This window comes from Populus trichocarpa, chromosome 4 (assembly GCF_000002775.5).
Source record: "Populus trichocarpa isolate Nisqually-1 chromosome 4, P.trichocarpa_v4.1, whole genome shotgun sequence".
Classification (NCBI taxonomy): Eukaryota; Viridiplantae; Streptophyta; class Magnoliopsida; order Malpighiales; family Salicaceae; genus Populus; species Populus trichocarpa.
Genome location: NC_037288.2, coordinates 9,359,624 through 9,378,672, shown reverse-complemented (window position 1 = coordinate 9,378,672; position 19,049 = coordinate 9,359,624). Strand labels below are relative to the sequence as shown.

At 32.6% G+C, this 19,049-nt stretch overlaps 2 protein-coding genes across 6 annotated transcripts; both read right to left on the bottom strand.

The window, feature by feature from the left end:
• Nucleotides 1-1,123: 1,123 nt before the first annotated feature.
• On the bottom strand, nt 1,124-8,852 carry LOC7468375 (uncharacterized). Of its 5 annotated transcripts, none has more exons than XM_024600195.2 (9): nt 8,638-8,849; nt 7,586-7,819; nt 7,238-7,433; nt 3,933-4,103; nt 3,732-3,848; nt 2,407-2,604; nt 2,255-2,314; nt 2,071-2,169; nt 1,124-1,547 (listed from the first exon to the last, which is right to left on the bottom strand). In XM_024600195.2, the coding sequence occupies exons 2-9, from the start codon at nt 7,705-7,707 to the stop codon at nt 1,446-1,448; spliced, it is 1,065 nt and encodes a 354-aa protein (XP_024455963.1). In that variant the 5' UTR covers nt 7,708-7,819; nt 8,638-8,849; the 3' UTR covers nt 1,124-1,445. The 5 variants fall into 5 exon arrangements, with proteins under 5 accessions (XP_024455963.1, XP_024455962.1, XP_002305293.2 ...); XM_024600194.2 differs by having other exon boundaries at nt 7,586-7,810; XM_002305257.4 differs by having other exon boundaries at nt 7,586-7,796.
• Nucleotides 8,853-11,538: 2,686 nt separating this feature from the next.
• LOC7494570 (dimethylnonatriene synthase) lies at nt 11,539-13,494 on the bottom strand. Its single transcript, XM_002305256.4, has 2 exons — nt 12,516-13,494; nt 11,539-12,348 (listed from the first exon to the last, which is right to left on the bottom strand). The coding sequence occupies exons 1-2, from the start codon at nt 13,443-13,445 to the stop codon at nt 11,728-11,730; spliced, it is 1,551 nt and encodes a 516-aa protein (XP_002305292.3). The 5' UTR covers nt 13,446-13,494; the 3' UTR covers nt 11,539-11,727.
• Between the last annotated feature and the right edge of the window lie 5,555 nt (nt 13,495-19,049).

Below are 19,049 nucleotides of genomic sequence, written 5' to 3'. Positions count from 1 at the left end.
AAATTTTGAAGAGTTTAAAACTTCATAGACTAAACTATATTTTTCCATGCCTAGTTAATAGTAAAAAAAACAGGCTTAACATTTTGTTTGTGTGTAAAATACGATCCGTAGTGCTTAAACTTTTATATAAATTGATAAAAATAAATTCTACTATGAAAAATCAAGCATTAATTTAATGTAGTATTTTTTTTCGACACCATAAAAACCCAATATAACACGAAACAAAATAAATTATGAGGTTTAAATTCCTTTAACACAATGAGAGAATGGAATTAAAATAAAAAAGCATTCAAAAATAATAATTTTTTAAAGCATACAAAAATAGGTATCAAACTCAGTACGCGGGAATTGAAATGTTGTTTTCAAAAGCTCAAGTAGTTTTTTTTATATATATTATATATATAATTATAATTCATAGTTATGATATTCTCAAACCAACTTTTCTACATCAATATGAAAATCTTTATATGATTTAGTAAAAAATCTCCCCGTGATTCAATCCTCTAGCAAATACTTTTCTCATATTTCCCAATATTTTAATGGAGGGCATACCAGCATTTCTGCCGAATTGCATGAATATACTCTTGTTAGGAGCATATTCTGTGAAGACTGTGGCTTCATTGGAGCTCAGAGCCCTATGCTACCTCTTGAATGTTAGGTGGGAAGTTCAACAGTACTAGCATACTAGGCACTAAATGCAGCAAATGCATCGAACTTACCGATAGAGTGATTCTTGATCACTGGGCTCCCATGAATGCAACCATGTTATATCTGCAGGTCAGGTGCAGACGACAGATACATTTAACTCTTTTTAATTTTAAAAACGTTTTTAAAAAAAATTAATTTTTTTTTTATTTTTTCTTTACTTTAAATTAATGTTTTTTTATAATAGTTTTTTATTTAAAAATATATTAAAATAATTTTTATTTTTTTTTTATTTTTGGCATTAACCAATCAAAATTATTAAAAAACACTTCAAAAATATTCATACCTTTTTAAAGGAAAAACACTTGAAAAAGAAAAAAAAACACTCCCACACACCGTTGGAAGTCTAGCACACAAATTATCTGGGGTTAACAAGGTGGAAGGCATATCCAGGGAATTAGGCACGCACCAGAATTAATTATACAGAAATTATACGTAATCATTGCTGAAAAGGCACCAAATCTAGTCATCATCTTTATCACTATCATAGTTAATAGATTACAATTAAAAAGAGAATCCCATCCTAGTAGGAGATGACTAGAGGTGACCACTTGTGTCACCCTAAAGTTCCATGGACATTTCAACTTCACCAAGCAGCTATGAACAATCAAAGCCATGACAGAAGTCCACACTTGATGTACATATTTTCAAACTATAAGATGGTTCCAGACAAAAGAATAAAAGAATCAAAATGTATGAATAACTCAAGGTTTTTCTCCCACGAAAGAAGAGAAAAACCTTCATTGCACCTGCTTTTGATTCCCCTTAATTTCTATAGACAGACTTGGCTTTCCATCCTTCTTGTTATACTCCTGTTTCAGTTCTTCCAATCGCCTGGACACCTGATAAAAAATCCACACCTTCTTCATGAATAATGAGTAAAATTTGGCTTCAAAAACTAAGCCAGTTCATGTGCGGGAAAGTTTATACAGATTACAGTGCTAGGAGTGGGTGTCCAATCGCCTGGACATAATGCATATGGCTCCCCCTGTATTTCATGTTCCAAAAATTAATAATTCTTACCCATTCTCGGGGTTATATTTCATACCTTCAGCATTCTCATCAAGAGTACAAAACATAAGATACACAGAAAAAGTAGTTTCATATCCACTAAAACATACTTGATTATATTAGTAATTATTTGGCAGCTTAAAGATCGGGATTGATACTGAAAGACAGCAAACTTTCATTAAATATTACCATAAGATACTATCTGTTTAGTGACTTGAAAGATTGAAATCCAAAGATCGTCAAATGGAAACAACACTAGTTTAGTTAGTGTGATGAGATGCTTGAACATAAAGTTCAAATAAAACTCAATATTTTGCGCAACACACACGCTACCCATACAAAGAAAGAGAGAACCTTGATGGAGTACGCCATAGGTAATAATGTATCTGGATCCATTGCATCATCGGGGAAATTACGCAAAGCATGTATAAGTTTTTCAAAGGGCAATTTGACCTGATAACAAAAAGAAAACCAATTATAAGATAAGTTGTGCGGGGCTATTTCTTTCAGAGTAGAGAAAAGATCTTGAAATACTCACCAAGTCATCATGGCGATATTTTAACAGAGCCAGACCCACTTTGAAAACAATTTTAACACCCTGGCAAATAAGATATCACAGAGACATATAACATCCAGACCACATGTAATGATCCTTCCAAGGAAAACGATATAAAAATATTAATAACTGACCTCGTACAGGAAGACATCCCAAATTCGAAGAGCCAAGTGGAATGGAAAAGAGTATGAGAAAACAGTTATAAACCACTGGCTTGCATACATGCTAGGATTTATCATTTCTTGGGTAAAATGCTCTCCTAGTTTTGGCATATGCTCCTTCATCAAGCGGTCAAACAGACACAAATATTGTTGAACAAGAGGCAGACCCACCTGCACACAAGTATAAAATACAAGTTCTCACAGGATGAAAGTGTAATTTTAAAAGCCCAAGGATAGTAGATGGAATGCAGTTCCCTCGGACTCCAGTTCAAATCAGTAAAAGGCAAGTTACAGTTGGTTCACATGCTCAAATTTTACCAAGAAGAGGGAAAATAACGGTTGATGGGGTGGTTTCACATGGTAATAAAGCTTGGCAGTTTGATGACCATTAAGTTCGTCTCTCTCTATCTCTAAGTACGAGGCAGTTCATTTATACGAAACATGTGGTGAACCTACTGTAGTTAAAAAAACTTGAATTTTCAAAGAACAATCTACTCGAAGCAACCACAAAAATCTGCAAAGGGTGCCACCATAACTAGATAGAAAAGGATTAGCCCTCCTTTTGGTATCACATGAAATAATAATAATGAAAAAAGTTTGATTAACCATGATAGATGCCATTAGAACAAGTGGATTCATAATTTTGGTAACTACAGTTAAACCTGTGATATCTTTTTTTTTTTTCACATAACAAGGAGTATGAGGTCAAAGTTAAGGCTCCATTGTGGTGGCCTTTTCCTGAGTTTGAGGAATCAGTAAGCCACCCCCTCTAGGTTACAGGTATTTGAAATTGTGATGTAGATTAGTGTGCAGCTTGCAATGTTAATTTTGGCTTAACAAAATATCAAGCAGCAGCTTCCAGCTCCTTATCAAGACATCCCAAAGTGCAAGTGCGAGAGGGGAAATTCTAGCCTGACATCATAAGCAGAGGTCACAATTCTTTTTTCTTCTTCTTCTTTTTTCCTTTTTTGGTGCTAACAAAGGATGTGATCTATGAGCTGCTATTAAGTGAAAAGTTGTAAGTGATAAACACCATTATATGGTATATGCATTGCCAAGGAAGTGAATGGATAATTACACTTCCTTTTGGCACTCTGCCCAAAACACCAAGTCACCTCAACAAGTCCCACATTAAAGCTTGTTGAGATGTACAAATGCAAATTCCATTGCGTCAAGTGCGCTGACTTAATAGTGATACATATCTTTGATTGTAGGGATATAAAATCTTACAGCCAATACTCTAAGCTAACTACTATTATACAATTGTTAACAAGAAGCTCTTCATATAAATGAATTACCTGATACAATCCTTCCATTGGAGCATGGACTGCTCCTTTCAGCAATGCAACCAACAACCAAAATGCATCCTCTTCACTCATATAAAGGAGTAGCAAACCAGCTAAAAACCCCATACCCTGCATTTTTAACAATTGCAGTTTCATTTCTTCATTCAGTATATTAAGTAAATTTAAGAGCCAAATGATACACAAGTCTCAGACCTGAACATATCCAACATCTCTATCATACACAGAGTAAGCCTTCAAAACATTGTAGAGAGACCTTTGACCTGGACCATGTCTCTGCTGGAAGAAAACATGTGAAGGGAAGGTCCGAGAAATATCACGAATTATATCCAGCTCTGATGCTGATGTCTCGTATATAACTAGTTGCTGCAATAAACATATAGTTTCAACATTACGACACAAACTAATCTGAGTGTGGCAGTGTGCCCCTGAAAGCACAGAGGGAAGAGAGCATGAAATGAAACATTAAAATGAAAAGCTCAAATAATGATAAGAAACCAACTGTTCATTTATTTAATCTCTTAACAGATAATTCCCAGCCACCTATCTTCAAAACAGATAATTTACTGACCCACTTCAACAACTTGAGAATCGAATCTAGAAAGGATCACTGCAGAATTAAACAAACCAAACAACTCAATAAAGTACAAAAGCACATGCTGGGCTTTTAAGTGCATGGGAGGCCAAAGATTGCATAAGTAATCAATTATTGTAAAATCTAAAGCAGGATGCTGTGTCATAAGAACTCACTTATGCTATTAAGCAAATGAAGCTTAAGGACAACATAACTAAAAAGAACAGAACTTGCATTCTCTAAGAATAAATCCCAGGTCAATGCTTCTAGTAGAATCTCTTTGCAAGTGAATTATGATAACAGATTACTCGTGTTTTTCTCATATGAAAGCACATCAACACACATCAGGAGAGAGTGCCTTATTTGGTACGTTACCTGCAAAAAGTCATTAGTGTCTACCCAACTAAGGACTGTCCTAAACAGAAGTTTTATCTCACTAAACAGAAGTTTTATCTAACAAAGCAATTTATCCTTCCAAATTTGGTTTGATGTGGGTTCAGATAATAGACAAGGGCTATTAGAAAGGATTAGCAAAAAAACTTTTTGAAACTCTCTTATCCACCATGAGGGAAAACTAAAATTGTCAAAAACAGGAATAAAAGAAAGAAAATCCTTTTTTCTAGCTGTTTCTAAGATTCCTGAAAAAGAATAAAAGAAAGAAAATCATCTGTCTACCTGTTATTAAGATTCCTGGAAAAAAACAGGTCAGTCCCAGACTCGCAATAAATACTACCTCAAACACACACACCCCAAAAACAATTCCCAAAAGGACAAATGATTGGATGCCAGTATGAGCTACAGAAAAGTAATATCCCTTCTCCAAATCTTACAAGAAGAATATGAAAAGTCTTACTTTGACTCAATTAACTTCCATGCGAGAGTTGTAGGACCCTAGTCAGAGTCAAAGGTTTCATACATATATATAACAAAGCAGCTCCCTAGATAATGTTCATAGTTACTGTTCCCACAGCTCCCATGTCATCCCCTTTTGCTTTCAGTTTCAACTCCAGAACAAATTGCAATTTTCCCCTGAAATCTAAATGACAAGGCTGTCGTACATCACTACAAGACAATACTATTTGAATGTTAAATGTCTTTACAAATGTATGTGAGAATTACTATACTAACTAAACATGCAACCTAGTACATGTCCAATGTAAACTTTATTTTTCATTTTATTACTTAAAACTTCAAAATTAACAATTATGGCAAAAGACAAAATTGCCAAACAAGTTTTCCCAGACAATCACTTCCAAGATACACTACATAGATACCTCAGGGAAGGAGAAAATAGAGATATAAATATCATGTAAATGGCAAATATAGGCAATTTTAAGGTTTTTTGTATGGGCAAAAGCCTGTGGTGCTTAAATGTCCCTAATGACTGTTCTTGAACTTTAAGAAAATTGGGTTCAAAATTTTAATTTAGGACCATGTAGAGCATTCAGTAAGCAATGGAGATAATATCTATCTCAGGTGGGACTCTTGGCATACTTGAGGACCCTTTGTCAAAAAATATGGTCAGAGGATCATTTTTGAATCTGGATTGCCTTCTGCAGAAAAGCTTTCACGAGTGATGAATGGAAATTGCCTACTGCTGGGTCGATGCCAAGGAAGCTATTCAACATGGTATTTGTGGCTCTCTCTTCCTTTCTCCTTTGCAAAGGGATAGTGTTACATGGAAATTCCCTACTAACGGGCATTTCACTGCTAAGAGTGCTTGGGATGTGATTGGGAAAAAAAAGGAAGCAGAGTGGACTGGTTTAAGTTGATTGGGGGGCATCTCCTTATTCCAAGGCACAGCTTTATTTGCTGGCTAACAATTCTGGACAGATTAACTACAAAGAAGAGGCAGATCAAAATGGGCAGGATCATGGATCCAGTTTGTGTGTAATGCAATGCTGATGATGAACAGAGTAATCACCTCTTCTTCACTTATGTGTTCTCTAAAAGAGTCTGGAAGAAAATCCTCCAAATTTGTGGGAATAATAGGGAGGTTTCTGATTAGAACTCTGAGTTCTGGTGGGCAAAAATCTTTTCGCACAGAAAGTCCTTTCAATCTATTGTTATGAGGCTTCCTTGATGTTCCTTTATCTATTGTATTTGGAAGGAAAGAAACCCAAGGATTCATAATTCTGTACCAGCAGATGTAGAAAACAGAATCAAGAACATTGTTCAAACATTCCATCTAAGGCCTCAGGATACTAAGATTTTGCAGGAAGCAATTAGTAATCCAAACTTTTCAAGATTTTGTTTCTGCAATTTTGTAAAGATTAATTGTCTTTCATAGTTTTTGGTGTAAATAATTCTTGTAAACAGAAACATTTCCTGTTTTTGGTTGGTTTTTGAACTATGAAATCCATTCACTCATCAAAAAGAATTTTAAGGTCTTTCTGGCACCCAAGCACAATTCAGAAATTCACACATCCAAATCATCAGATGTGTATATCAGGCCATCACAAACTAAGCCCTGGAATTTTAAGCACTGCCACCACTAAAGGCTTTTTTTAGCATACCTGATATACCATCCACTCAGAAAGGGCCAAAGTTGATTTTAATCCTCTGAATCATATTTATTGAATAATAGTTGAAAATACTAAGAAAAACAATGCATGATTTCATCCATCAACATGGACTTTGATTTAAATTTTAATCATCTGGTTTTAAATTTTGTTATCTGATAGCTTTAAATCTTGTGCCTTTTACACCATGTGTTGCAGTGAACATGTCCATGTGCAAAATGTTCAGAAAAAGGAAGAAGTGAGGGAGTCCAGTAATATCTGAAGAACTAAACATGAATAATTTTGCAAGCTCAAGGGTAATTCAAGCAAAACCCATTAAATGTTACAAATAATATCTCATTAGTAGAATTGTAAGAAAAAAGATTTCAGGTTATTTATCTCAGTCAAGACAAGTGAAGGAGTACCTCATAAACCCCAGGGTTCATCAGTAAAAGGTCTCGACTTCCAGAAATCAACTGCCAAACAAGACCCCTTAAACAGTCAGGGATTCCTTTCCTTATGCGCCTCTTAACAACATGAGGTTTTCTTCGAACATAATGCTTCCAATCACTCCCTCCAACCCCAATCATCTTCCTCCATTTTCTTACCCTTCTTTCCTCCCTGAAAAAAATTTATGTCCACAATCAATAATCAACATTACTATCTATTAGTATGCAAGGAAGATCCATCAATAAGCCTTTGGCATTAACTCATTTGGAATATTGGAAGTGATTCACTGAAGAAAAAGAAACCTGTCAAACTCATAAGTTTACCTTCCCTTGGCTAAACCATCAGGAGGATTATTAATCTCTTGCTTTAGAAAACCAAATCTATCCATCTTTCTTGGCGAAGGAAGTGGCCCTGGTTCATAGTCATCTATTATTTTCTTCTCCATGCTACTATTTCAAAGAAACTTTAGTATGCCACAAGGCGGAAGACCTAAGTCTCACTGACATGGCAATCCACTAACCAATCTCAGATCACCTGCACAACCAAAACTGAAACAGCTGAAAAATCATACAACTAATACTATTAGTTATTACACATTGAACACATAAACACAAATTAAAATAAAAAGACTCAAATCTCACTAGTAACTAGAGTGTTATGAAAATAAAACGAGTATCAAATCAGCCAAACCATGGAAAGCATGTTAGCAACCATTCTGGTAGTTAAAAACCAAAACAAGTATAGCAATTATAAGAGTTAATTATCAAGTATAAATGTATACAAGAATGTTTCATAACTGATGAAGATGCCTAATTAGTAGCAAACATCCAAGCACAATGACGGGAACTTATATAATTCAATAAATAGAAAGACAGCAGCAGCGTAGCTGTTTAGAACTGATAAGAACAATAACAATAACAAACATAAACCAAAGCAAAGCAAACCACCTTGAGAGAAGCACAATAGATAACAGCTACAAGTATGGACAACCAGGTAAGTCAAATGCAAAAAAACAAATAACGAGAAGCTTATCAATGCTAATAATGAACATGTCCAGTTCATAGTACTAGACACCACACCATAATAAAATAATATCTGCTAAACAACAAACAATGGAACTTTCTCTAAGCCTACATGAATTCAAACACAATTTTCTACCAACCAAACAAAATCAGCCATAGGATCCCAAATCCCCGTAACAGTGAACGTTTCTAAAAAAGAACCGGCAAACAAGAAAAAGAAAGCAATGATCATGAAAACATGAATCAACAAGGCTGAAAATTAAAACCCAGAAACCTTTTCCATAGATATCAAATGGATTAATCTCAAAAACGTGAGTTTATCACTGCATGTAGAAAGCACAAAGAAAACAAACCTGGGTTTTTAAGGATTTTCGAGCCTGGTAAAGATTAACGTTTCTTCTTCTTCTTCTAGTCAATCTATATATAATCTGTATAATTGAGAGAGAGAAAAGCTGTATCCTTGATAGGAATGGTAGGTTTTGCAAGTCAATTGAGGCTTAATGCGTGTGTTGTTTCTATAGAAATTCCATCAACAGTGGAACCGAAGATGGCAGACAAAATTATCATTATTATAATAAAAGCTAAATGATACGAATGAAAAATCAAAAGATATTTTATTATGAATTATAATAATAATTTTTTTTTTTTTAGCGAGATGATTTTTTGATTTTTTTTCTTTCTCAGCAAATAGGTATCGCTCGTACCATTAAAAAAAATATATGGAGTTTTACAGTAGCTAAATCTGATCATTTGTTATCTCACTGAATACACAACTATGTTCTTATCTATATGGTAAACAAATAATAGTTAGATTGTCACTGGTAATAAATTATTTATGTTTTTTTTTCTCTATTCTAACAACTAAAATGCACAATTATCTATTTTTTTAGTTGTTTGTCAAATTAAACATGTTTGTCATATCCAAAGATCTTACCAGACTTAAAGCGCTTGAGTCTGGTATAGATACCAATCTCAAACGTTTAGGTCTGACAACTGTGTCAGACCTTCTAAGTGATTTGTTTCAAATCTTCAAAAATAAACTTTCCTTCTATGTATATGCATTGTGGATGAAAAACATTAATTTTATGTTTTTATCCAAGTGTTAGATAATTTTTTAAAGGGTTCATGCTTTTTTAAATTTGAGATGTTGCATGATCTAATTGTCAAAGTTTGTTACAATGAGAGTTTATTCTATATTACAACTATTAGTATATATGAAAATTTGAAATATATGATCATAAGACAAAAATTTTGAATTTTTGAATTGATACATTATGTTGTAGGAAAAAAAAATATTGTATATGTAAAAGATTTATTGTCCTTTTGACTATCTTAATTTGTGCAATTTTGTAGCTTATTTCTTCACTAGAATTAGAGATTAATAAAAAAAAAAAGAGTGAATTTTAGGGATGCGTGTAATTAATGTCCCGAAATAGAAAAAAGAAATATAGAAAAGATAAAAATATATTTGGTTAAAAAGACAAAGATGAAAATACAAAATAAATATATTTTTAGAACAATTATAAGTGAATTCTTATATTTTCAAAAAAAGAAAAAGATAAATGGGTATGACATGTTGCCAAGCCTAGGCACCTGGATCAAAAATAAAATTCAAAAATATTAAAAAATAATAGTGCAAAAGCGAACCTAAATCTATATTTTGAAATTTTAAGGATTAATTAACTTGTTTTATTGAACAAGAGAAAAAGGGAATGAGTTATAATTAATGCTCTCAAGCTCACTTTTTGTTGTTTAAGCATAGTTATCAGAGCCGGCCTGGCAGTTCAACCCGGGACTCGGGTGACTCGGCAGAATTTGATAGAGACCTGTTTTTTTTTTTTATCAAATGTGTTTTTTTCCCTAGCCAGAGACTCTTCTTTTTTCATCTTTTTTAGTTGGTTATTAGCCTATCAAAGTTCACTATATAAATATTAGAAGAATGTTTTATTTTTTTAATGTGAGATTTGAAACCCATTAATATATATTCTCTATATTCACAAGAAAAAAATTGTATTTTTTCAATGTGTGATAAAAAAAAAATTGTTTAAATACTTCAACTTAATAGGCTAAGATAATATGTTTTCAATGTGGGATAATATATTTTTCAACTTAAGTGGTTTACAATGTAATACTAATTTAATAGCCAAACCTAATTGTTTCTTAAATTTTTTATATGAAATATTAAAACTTCAAATATTTTTTTTTTAATTTTCCTAAGGTTACCCCAACGGCTTGGGCCTGACAACCCTATACAACTGTATTGTGGACCAAGACACATTCCACTATAGACTTGCACAATGAATTTTTCAAGCTCTGAAAGCTTGGGATAGGGCTAACGAAAGCCTTGGTTGTGGGGGGTTTTTAGTATTTTAAAATTATTTTATTATTTTTAAATTTAAAAAAGTTTAATGAATCTATATTTATTTGAGTCTCACAAATAAACAAGATCCAAATTAAAGATTAAAATGCGATAAAGTTTCTTTAAAAATGACGTGCCTCGTACTGGCATGTCAAGTGACATGACAGTGACACTACCTTGAAAGTTGTATACTTTTGTAGGTGGATGGCTATGGACTCATGATGAGGTCATGAGTTAAAACAAACAGAGCTATTTGATCTTCGTTTTGGCTGAAGTTAAAGTAATGTTTTTGGTAAAAAAAATATATATATAAATTTTTTGAAGTATTTTTTTTAATTTTAATTATAAATCAAAACTTTTATACATACATTTAATTAAATATATCAAGAACTTTTTGTGCTAATAAATATAAAAAATAAAGTATTAACGCGTCTATTCAACTCGCCTCGCTACAGATCGATTAAATTTTTTTTTCTAACACAAAAAATTAGTATATAGATGTTATTAACATATTTTTTGACATTGAATAAAAAATATTACTATAAATAAAAAAAATTGATGTTTAGATATAATAAACTATAATAAAAGATGAAATACGTTAATAAAAACATATAAAATCTCAAGTTAATTCTTAATATAGCAGAAGAATGGAACAATGTTGCAATCGTTATAATGAAAAATCATTTTCTTAGTTTTTGTATAATAATTTTTAGAAAAAAATTGTAAAAAAAATAAATTAAAATGCAAATTAAAAAAAATAAAGATAAGAAAAAAAAAGTATTATACCGTTTCTAGGTGAAAACACTATTTTTTTTTATTATGATTGTTGAGACTGCAGCAGAAATCTCAGTATCTTCTAACCAATTTCTGGCCATTAGAAGAAAGAAAGGTCCAGTAGAAATCAAAAGAAAAGGGCATTTTATTCATAGCCAACACCACAAATCACACATATGTTGGTATTCGCTTCATTACATAGAATAGTAGCATAATCTGACGCAAGCTCATACGCTTGACTTGTTAGGATGCCTAAACCAGCTTTTTTATTGATGTATGCATGTAGTGGTGAAGGCAAAGACACTGATACCTAGTAGAGCTCCAATCCTAGGCGTGGTTTGATGACAACTTCGAGAGGGGTCTCCTTCGGTAAGGCAATGCCTGGGCCTTCAATCATGTCCACAGGCAAGCCTGCAACAGTTGTTAAATCAAAACCCTGAAGGATCCTAGCAAGTGTCAGATGAACCACTATCAAGCCAAGATTTATGGCAGGGCAAGATCTTCTCCCAGAGCTAAAAGGAATGAACTCCATATTTTGACCCCTAAAATCAAGATCAGCATGGGTTGTCAAGAACCTGTCAGGTTTAAACTCGTTTGGGTTTTTCCACACACGAGGGTCTCGATGTAGCTTCCATATGTTAACTACTAGTCGAGTGCCCTTAGGAACATCATAGCCACCAATAGAACAATCTTCCATGGCCTCACGTATTCCGGTTAAGGGGCCTGGAGGGTATAAGCGCAGGGTTTCTTTCACAATTGCTTGGAGGTACTTGAGGTTCTGTATATCTGATTCTTCCACCCATCTTTCTCTTCCTACTTGCTTGTCCAGCTCTTCTTGAGCAGCCTTTAGCACGGTTGGGTTGTTTAGCAATAGGGACAGCGTCCAAACTAATGTAGTTGCTGTGCTTCCTGCTCCTGTGAGGGTGAGAATCTGCAAAATTACCACAAAACGTGTGAAAATGAAAATATTTGTAAGTCAATTACCACCTGAGCGCTAGCACAATTGGTAGGAGACTGGAAGGTCTCTGCGGTGCGCCCCGTCACCTGCCAGCCAAAAACAAAAAGGTACTAAAGGCTTACAGTACTTAGGAAACGTACCAAAGCTGTTGCCTTGATGACAACATCACGCGAATAGCCAGAAATCCTATCAGGACCTTCAGCAAGGTTAGAGATCATCACGTCCATGAAGTCGCTCTCACGATCGCTTCCCAATTCGCCATCTATTTTTTTCTTAAGATGTTCTTCCAGCCAATTTCGTATCACGGCATCAAGTTCCTTGGCAGTCTTCTTCATAGCACTTACATGCCCCTGATAATCAAGCCATTCAAGAAATGGAATCGCATCCGACATTACAAAAATCCCACTCAGATACAAGGCTTTTTTTATGGCTTTTTTGTAACGCCAGGGCTCGCTGTTCTCCTTGTCATATGTGCTGCTGCAATATCGCTTCCCGACTATTGTTCTAAGGTTTATGTTGAACGTCAAGCTTTCCAACAATTTGCTTATATTCACCTTCGCAGGGGAGTCCACATTTCCTGCATAAAAACTGTGCAAACCTTTGATGAACGTGTCTACTTCTGATACACGGACATGCTTAAGCATTTCAAGCCGCTGATTTGATAGAAGCTGAAGAGTGGCCAGCTTTCTGACATCTCGCCAATACTGTCCGTACGGGGCTAATGCAAAAGCTGCGTTGTTATAAAACATATGTTTCCCTGCTGCTATGCCTGCTCTAGTAGCCAAAACTCTGTCATTGGTGTTTAAGCAATCCTTCACTGTTTCCCAACTACTGACCACTAGGGTTCGATGAATGCCGAACTTGAGTGAGTAAATAGGGCCATATTTATCGGCAATGGCTCCAAGGGTTTTACATGCTGGGTCTTTGCCAACTAGACTAGGGAGGTGACCAAATAACGGCCATGCCCCGGACGGTTCAGGGGCTCTGGTTGATTTTTTGCCTTCACTATTTCTGGCTAGGATTTTCCAGAAACCATAAAGAAATACCAAAATGAGAGCCTCAAGAATCATTTGGAATTGGATATAAAAGAAATCCAGGGAGGAAAAGAAGATGGTTTTAATGTGCTTTGGTTGGTATTTATAGACCCATAATTTATATATAGTCAATTAGATTAGACGACGCATAAAAAGTAATATAAAGCACGAGTAAAGTAATAGTGGCAAGGTTGTTAAAAAATAAAATTTTTTGACACCGCATGAAAAATATAATCTAAACTTGAATTGTAAAATTAAATAGTAAGATTATATATAAATTTTTTAATTTAATGTGACATATTAAGCTAATGTTGAAATACTTAAATGATTTAAAAATAAATAATTGTGAATGAATATCGTCCACTGGTCTCCTTCCTTCAAGTAAGAGGAAGTAGTCTTAGCCAATGAGCATGTAGCTCAATTAATAGTGGGGTCTACCAGCCTCTTCTTTGTAGTAAGAAACATAAAGAGAAGGGTTATCATAATTGTCGGTCCAAAATCGAGTGGACCTCATAAGAAGCTGAAAATCCCAAATATCTCAGGAGAAGGGTTTTTCTTGGTTTCTTGCTCTTCTTTTGACCTTTTCTGCTCGTGTATCACGCAGAAGGGATCCCGTTGCTCTGACCGGTGCTTGCCTGCGGCAGGGTCGTTGGGTCCATGCATGGTTTTAGTGGCGTAGCATGATTACCTTCCTTGCAATAGCATAGCCTAGTTTTCTTCTTCTTCTTCTTCTTCTTCTTTTTTTTTTTTTTTTTTTTAATTCACAATGATAAACATGTATTTGAATCAGCTTTCGTGTATTCTTGAAAATTCAGCTAGTTTGAAAACGTGTTTTAAATTATATTTTAAAAAAAATTAAATTTTTTATTTAAAATTATGTTTTATGTTTTTTAACTATTTTGATATGCTGATGTCAAAAATATTTTTTAAAAAATAAAAAATATTATTTTGATGTATTTCCAAGTAAAAAACACTTTGAAAAATAACCGTTATCACACTCCAAACACCTCTTAAATTCCTCTCCAATCAAGTTTTAAGTAAACTATGATTTAAATACACATTAAAATACATAACATAATATTCTAGTAACCATTTCTAAAATTAGAATCTCAAAGATGATGATATGGAAAGTTTATTTGTCAAAAAATAATATAAAATCATTTATTAAACTTCATTTATTAGTTTAAATTTTTTGTTGAGATGTTTTTTTTTTATATAATGTTAGAGTTTTAATGACTAAGCCATAAAAGTTTTAATATCACCACAATCAACATTCTTCTCTACGTAAATTAAAAAAAAAATAAACATATACATTTTAAAAGTCCAAAAATTTTCATTTTAAAAGATATATTGAAGAATAATATAAAATCATTTATCATATCTCTTTTAACAATTTAAATTTTTAAAATTAAGACAATTATTTTAACATTACTCATTTACAAATCACATGTAAATCTACACCCAAACTAATAAAATTATATTACAAAAAATAAAAAAAATGAAAGCATATAAAAATAATATGAAGTATTACTCCTTCAAACTTGGAAAAAGCTAAACCAAATATGAAAATCTTTGTAGCATGAATTCAAATCCACGAGGATATAAGCTTAAAACTTGGACTTTTTTTATATATAAAAAAAAGCTAAACCAAACAACAGAAATTTATTTTATTCTAAAACAATGATAAAAATATATTTATTTTTATCTTTCCAATCAAATACATTTTTATTCTTTATGTATCTATTTATTCTATTTTAAAACTCTAATCAAAACATAACCTAAGTTTTGGCCCTAAGTTCTTATGATTTTAAATTGCTCCTAAGAAGTTTTCAAACAATGAGTGAGATCCGACAAAAGATTAAGCAATCATACAAGCTGATAGTATTTATGAGCAGCAATTATCATTTTTCAAAAATATTATTGTACACTAGTTTACAAGCTGGCATTACTTTAATTATGGATTAGATTAAAATATTTTTTTATGTAATAAAAAATATTTTCATAGTAAAAAACTATTTAATATTTAATTTTATTAAATACCGTTTAACAAGTTAACTTTGAAATTTCTTGATCCGATTCCTTATCTAACTCGAATTTAAAATTAAATTATGTGAAAGTTGTCTGATCATGGTCTAGTTAACTTGGTCGGTTCAAATGTATCTTAATCGACTAGTAAAAAAAACGATTATGATGAAATTGAGAAAAAATTAATGAAATTAACATTAAAAAATCTATCAACCCAACTTTTGTCTAGTTCGTGTTTAAAATTAAATCAAGTGTAAGTTGTTCTGATATAACTTAATCAACTTGACTGGTCCAAAATGAACAAGGTTGACTGGTAAAAAGAATATGATGATGAAATCGAGAAACAAATAATGAAATTGATTGAAAAAAACTTCTTGACTCGATTCCTTTCTTAGCACATGTTTAAATTAAATCATGTGAGAATTGTCTTAATATGATTTAGTTAATTAAAAAATAATTCGAACGACTGTTAAAAAAATTAAAGGATAAAATTAAAAAAATAATAGAATGAAAATTAAAAAAAAAAGAAATAGGAAAACAATAAATGACTGAATTGAAATAAAAAGAAAACTTGACTATTCATATAAACAACAACGAAGCTACACAATGATTTCCATGTTTTCCAGCAAATAAGTAATTTAGTTTCCTTCACAAGGCATCCGTGTGACCAAGCAAAATATAATACTTGTAACTATTTAATTAACCTAATCAATTTAACTGGTCCAAAATCAACAAGGTTGACTGGTAAAAAAAATATAATGATGAAATTGAGAAACAAATAATAAAATTGATTGAAAAAAACTTCTTAACTCGATTCCTTTCTTAGCACATGTTTAAATTAAATCGTGTCAGAGTTGTCTTAATGTGATTTAGTTAATTAAAAAATAATTCGAACGACTGTTAAAAAAATTAAAGGATAAAATTAAAAAAATAATAGAATGAAAATTAAAAAAAAAAGAAATAGGAAAACAATAAGTGACTGAATTGAAATAAAAAGAAAACTTGACTATTCATATAAACAACAACGAAGCTACACAATGATTTCCATGTTTTCCAGCAAATAAGTAATTTAGTTTCCTTCACAAGGCATCCCTTTGACCAAGAAAAATATATCCCTTGTAACTATTAAGTAGATGATTCAGTAGTAAGAGTTTGAGTTTAAAGGGTTTGCTCTTCTTATAATCTCAAGTTCGAGTTCTATAATGGCCACTGGAGGCTTACATGTTTATTAACTTCAAGGCCTGTAAGATTAGTCGAGATGCGCGTAAACTGGCCCGAACATTCACGCTAATAAAAAAATATATCCTTGTGACATGTGGTAGGAAAAATTAAAAAAAGAAAAAGAAAAATTGGAATGGAAAGTATTCGTTTTTTGGCGGCTCCTATGTGATTCCGATTCCACGTGTCTCAATTGCTCAATTATTTTGCAAACAGTGGGGAAAAAAAACATTAATTCTGGAGCTAATAAATGGAGACAGCTCCAGAATTGATGTTTCGGGAGATTATAGGCTGGAAAACATTTGCATCCCCACATTGTTCTGTTGCCATCAAGAACTCATGAATATAAAGGAAAAGTCAGCAGACAAGAAATAATGTCATCAATCTATATTCATTTATATTTTGATAGGGTTACTTGATTTTCAAAAATATTATATCTCTAAACTGTAGAGTTGTATATTTCTTGAAAAGTTTTTATTTTATTATGAAAATAGCTTACAAGACTGTTTAAATATTAAAAGAAACATTATGATTGATAAAATATTAATTAAATTAAGAACTTTAATGAATAGCAGTAAAAAACAATTTGAAAAATTTAAAAACAAAAACTAAAATAGATGGTTTCCAGCATAATCTGAACATGTGAACAAAAACAATTGACTAGCTACCTACTGCGTATAGTTAGGTTTTTAGAATAATGTAGGAAAAATTTCAGTACAATTCAATTATTCAATAAAATAAATGAATAATACATGGAACACATGTAACTAATAAGTCACGCACATGTCAATATCACATCATAGGATACAGATTTCACACATCATAGGATATTAGATTTCATAATCGAAGTATCATAGTATGGTTTTTCCATGTTTTTGATTGATAAGATTGTTGAAAATTAGTTTTTCCTTGTTAAGATGAATTGATATGAACAACTAATAAAGCGTTTTTTAATGCAAATACAAAGATATTTTAAATACAATAATCACAGCCATATTTTCCTTGTAAGCCCAAAAACTATTTAATAGTGAATCGTCCCGGAATTAACAGTTTTAAGATATGATGAAGGAATTCTGAGGGGTGTAGCGCAACTGGTCAGAGTCTAGGTTTGCTCCCTAAAAGTTATTAGTTCGAGTCTCACAAATCTCAATGCCACTTGAGGCTTACATGGTCGTTAACTTCAGGGCCCGTAAGATTCGTCAAGGTATGCGCAAACTGACTCGGACACCCATATTAATAATAATAATAAAAAAAATATGATGAGGGATGATTGGTTAACAATCAAGGAATCTCCGCCCATTTTTTTTATATGGTGATAGGAATGAAGAATTTTGTTGACAATACATTTAATTTACTAATATTTCAAATCTATTTTGTTACTTTTTCGAACCTCCAATAACCCACACTGCAGCAACTTTTTAGCTTTTCTTTTTTTTTATTCGTTTTAGTCCCTGTTTCTTTCCAATTCCATTTTGTTGATTTTGATAATTAAGTCCCTAAATGATTATTATTTTTTATTTATTGATGTTTGTTTGGACTGAGTTCTTGCCGATCTATGATTTTCATGGTGGTGGTTGATTGTACTTCATGATTAATTAACTGGTCTTGCGTGGATTTCTGACTTAAGACTAAGAGGTTGAGGGTCTAATTGGGCAAGTTTTGTTAAGATTAAAAGAAATAAGGGCTTAATTGCATGATTTTATTTGAGCAGAGCATTGATAAACAAGGGCACCACTGAGCATAGTGAGCTAGCTTGACAACATTGGACCAAGTACTGATGGATTGAGCTTTGGGCCTTCCAGAGATTCAGACTCTTTTGATGAACTGTCCAAGCATTAAGATTTACAAGAGGTCCAGATCTTGCCTTCTGTACATTGTTATGCATAGCTCCACCTACAAATTTTCCAACAACAAAAAGTTCTCTTCTTGCAAGGATTTACAAGAGGTCCAGATCCAGATTTTTTTTTTTTTTTAGTTTAACGTGGATGTCTGGACTAGCTTGCGCGCACCTCGACTAATCCCACGAGCCCTAAAGTTAACGACCATGTAAGCCTCCAGTGACCATCATATGAGCAACCACAGGGCTCGAACCCGAGACCACAGATGGAGCAAATCTCTTGGTCCCAATCTCTTACCACCGGGGCACCACCTAGATGGTTGACCTTTCTTTTTTATGAATATGCATGTGCTCTTTGGCTTTAACTTGTCTTTTTTTAATAATTATTTTTAAATTGTTTTTTAATATAATCAAACAATGAAAAATAACATATTTTATAGTAAAAAAAAATTCGAAAACAAGTTTTTTTTCTTGAAACAAAAAAAATAAAATTTACATGTAAAATATTTTCTAAGAAAACAAAGTTAACATAAGACACTAAATAGTAAATTAACTCAAAT

Excerpts from the sequence above, each read along its gene's own strand:
- LOC7494570 (XM_002305256.4), bottom strand. The coding sequence starts at position 13,445 with ATGATTCTTGAGGCTCTCATTTTGGTATTTCTTTATGGTTTCTGGAAA. Across the intron at positions 12,349-12,515 it reads TCATCAAGGCAACAGCTTTG|ATTCTCACCCTCACAGGAGC; the intron begins GTACGTTTCCTA and ends GTAATTTTGCAG.
- LOC7468375 (XM_024600195.2), bottom strand. The coding sequence starts at position 7,707 with ATGGAGAAGAAAATAATAGATGACTATGAACCAGGGCCACTTCCTTCG. Across the intron at positions 7,434-7,585 it reads GATGGTTTAGCCAAGGGAAG|GGAGGAAAGAAGGGTAAGAA; the intron begins GTAAACTTATGA and ends AATTTTTTTCAG. Across the intron at positions 4,104-7,237 it reads TGAACCCTGGGGTTTATGAG|CAACTAGTTATATACGAGAC; the intron begins GTACTCCTTCAC and ends TGTTTATTGCAG.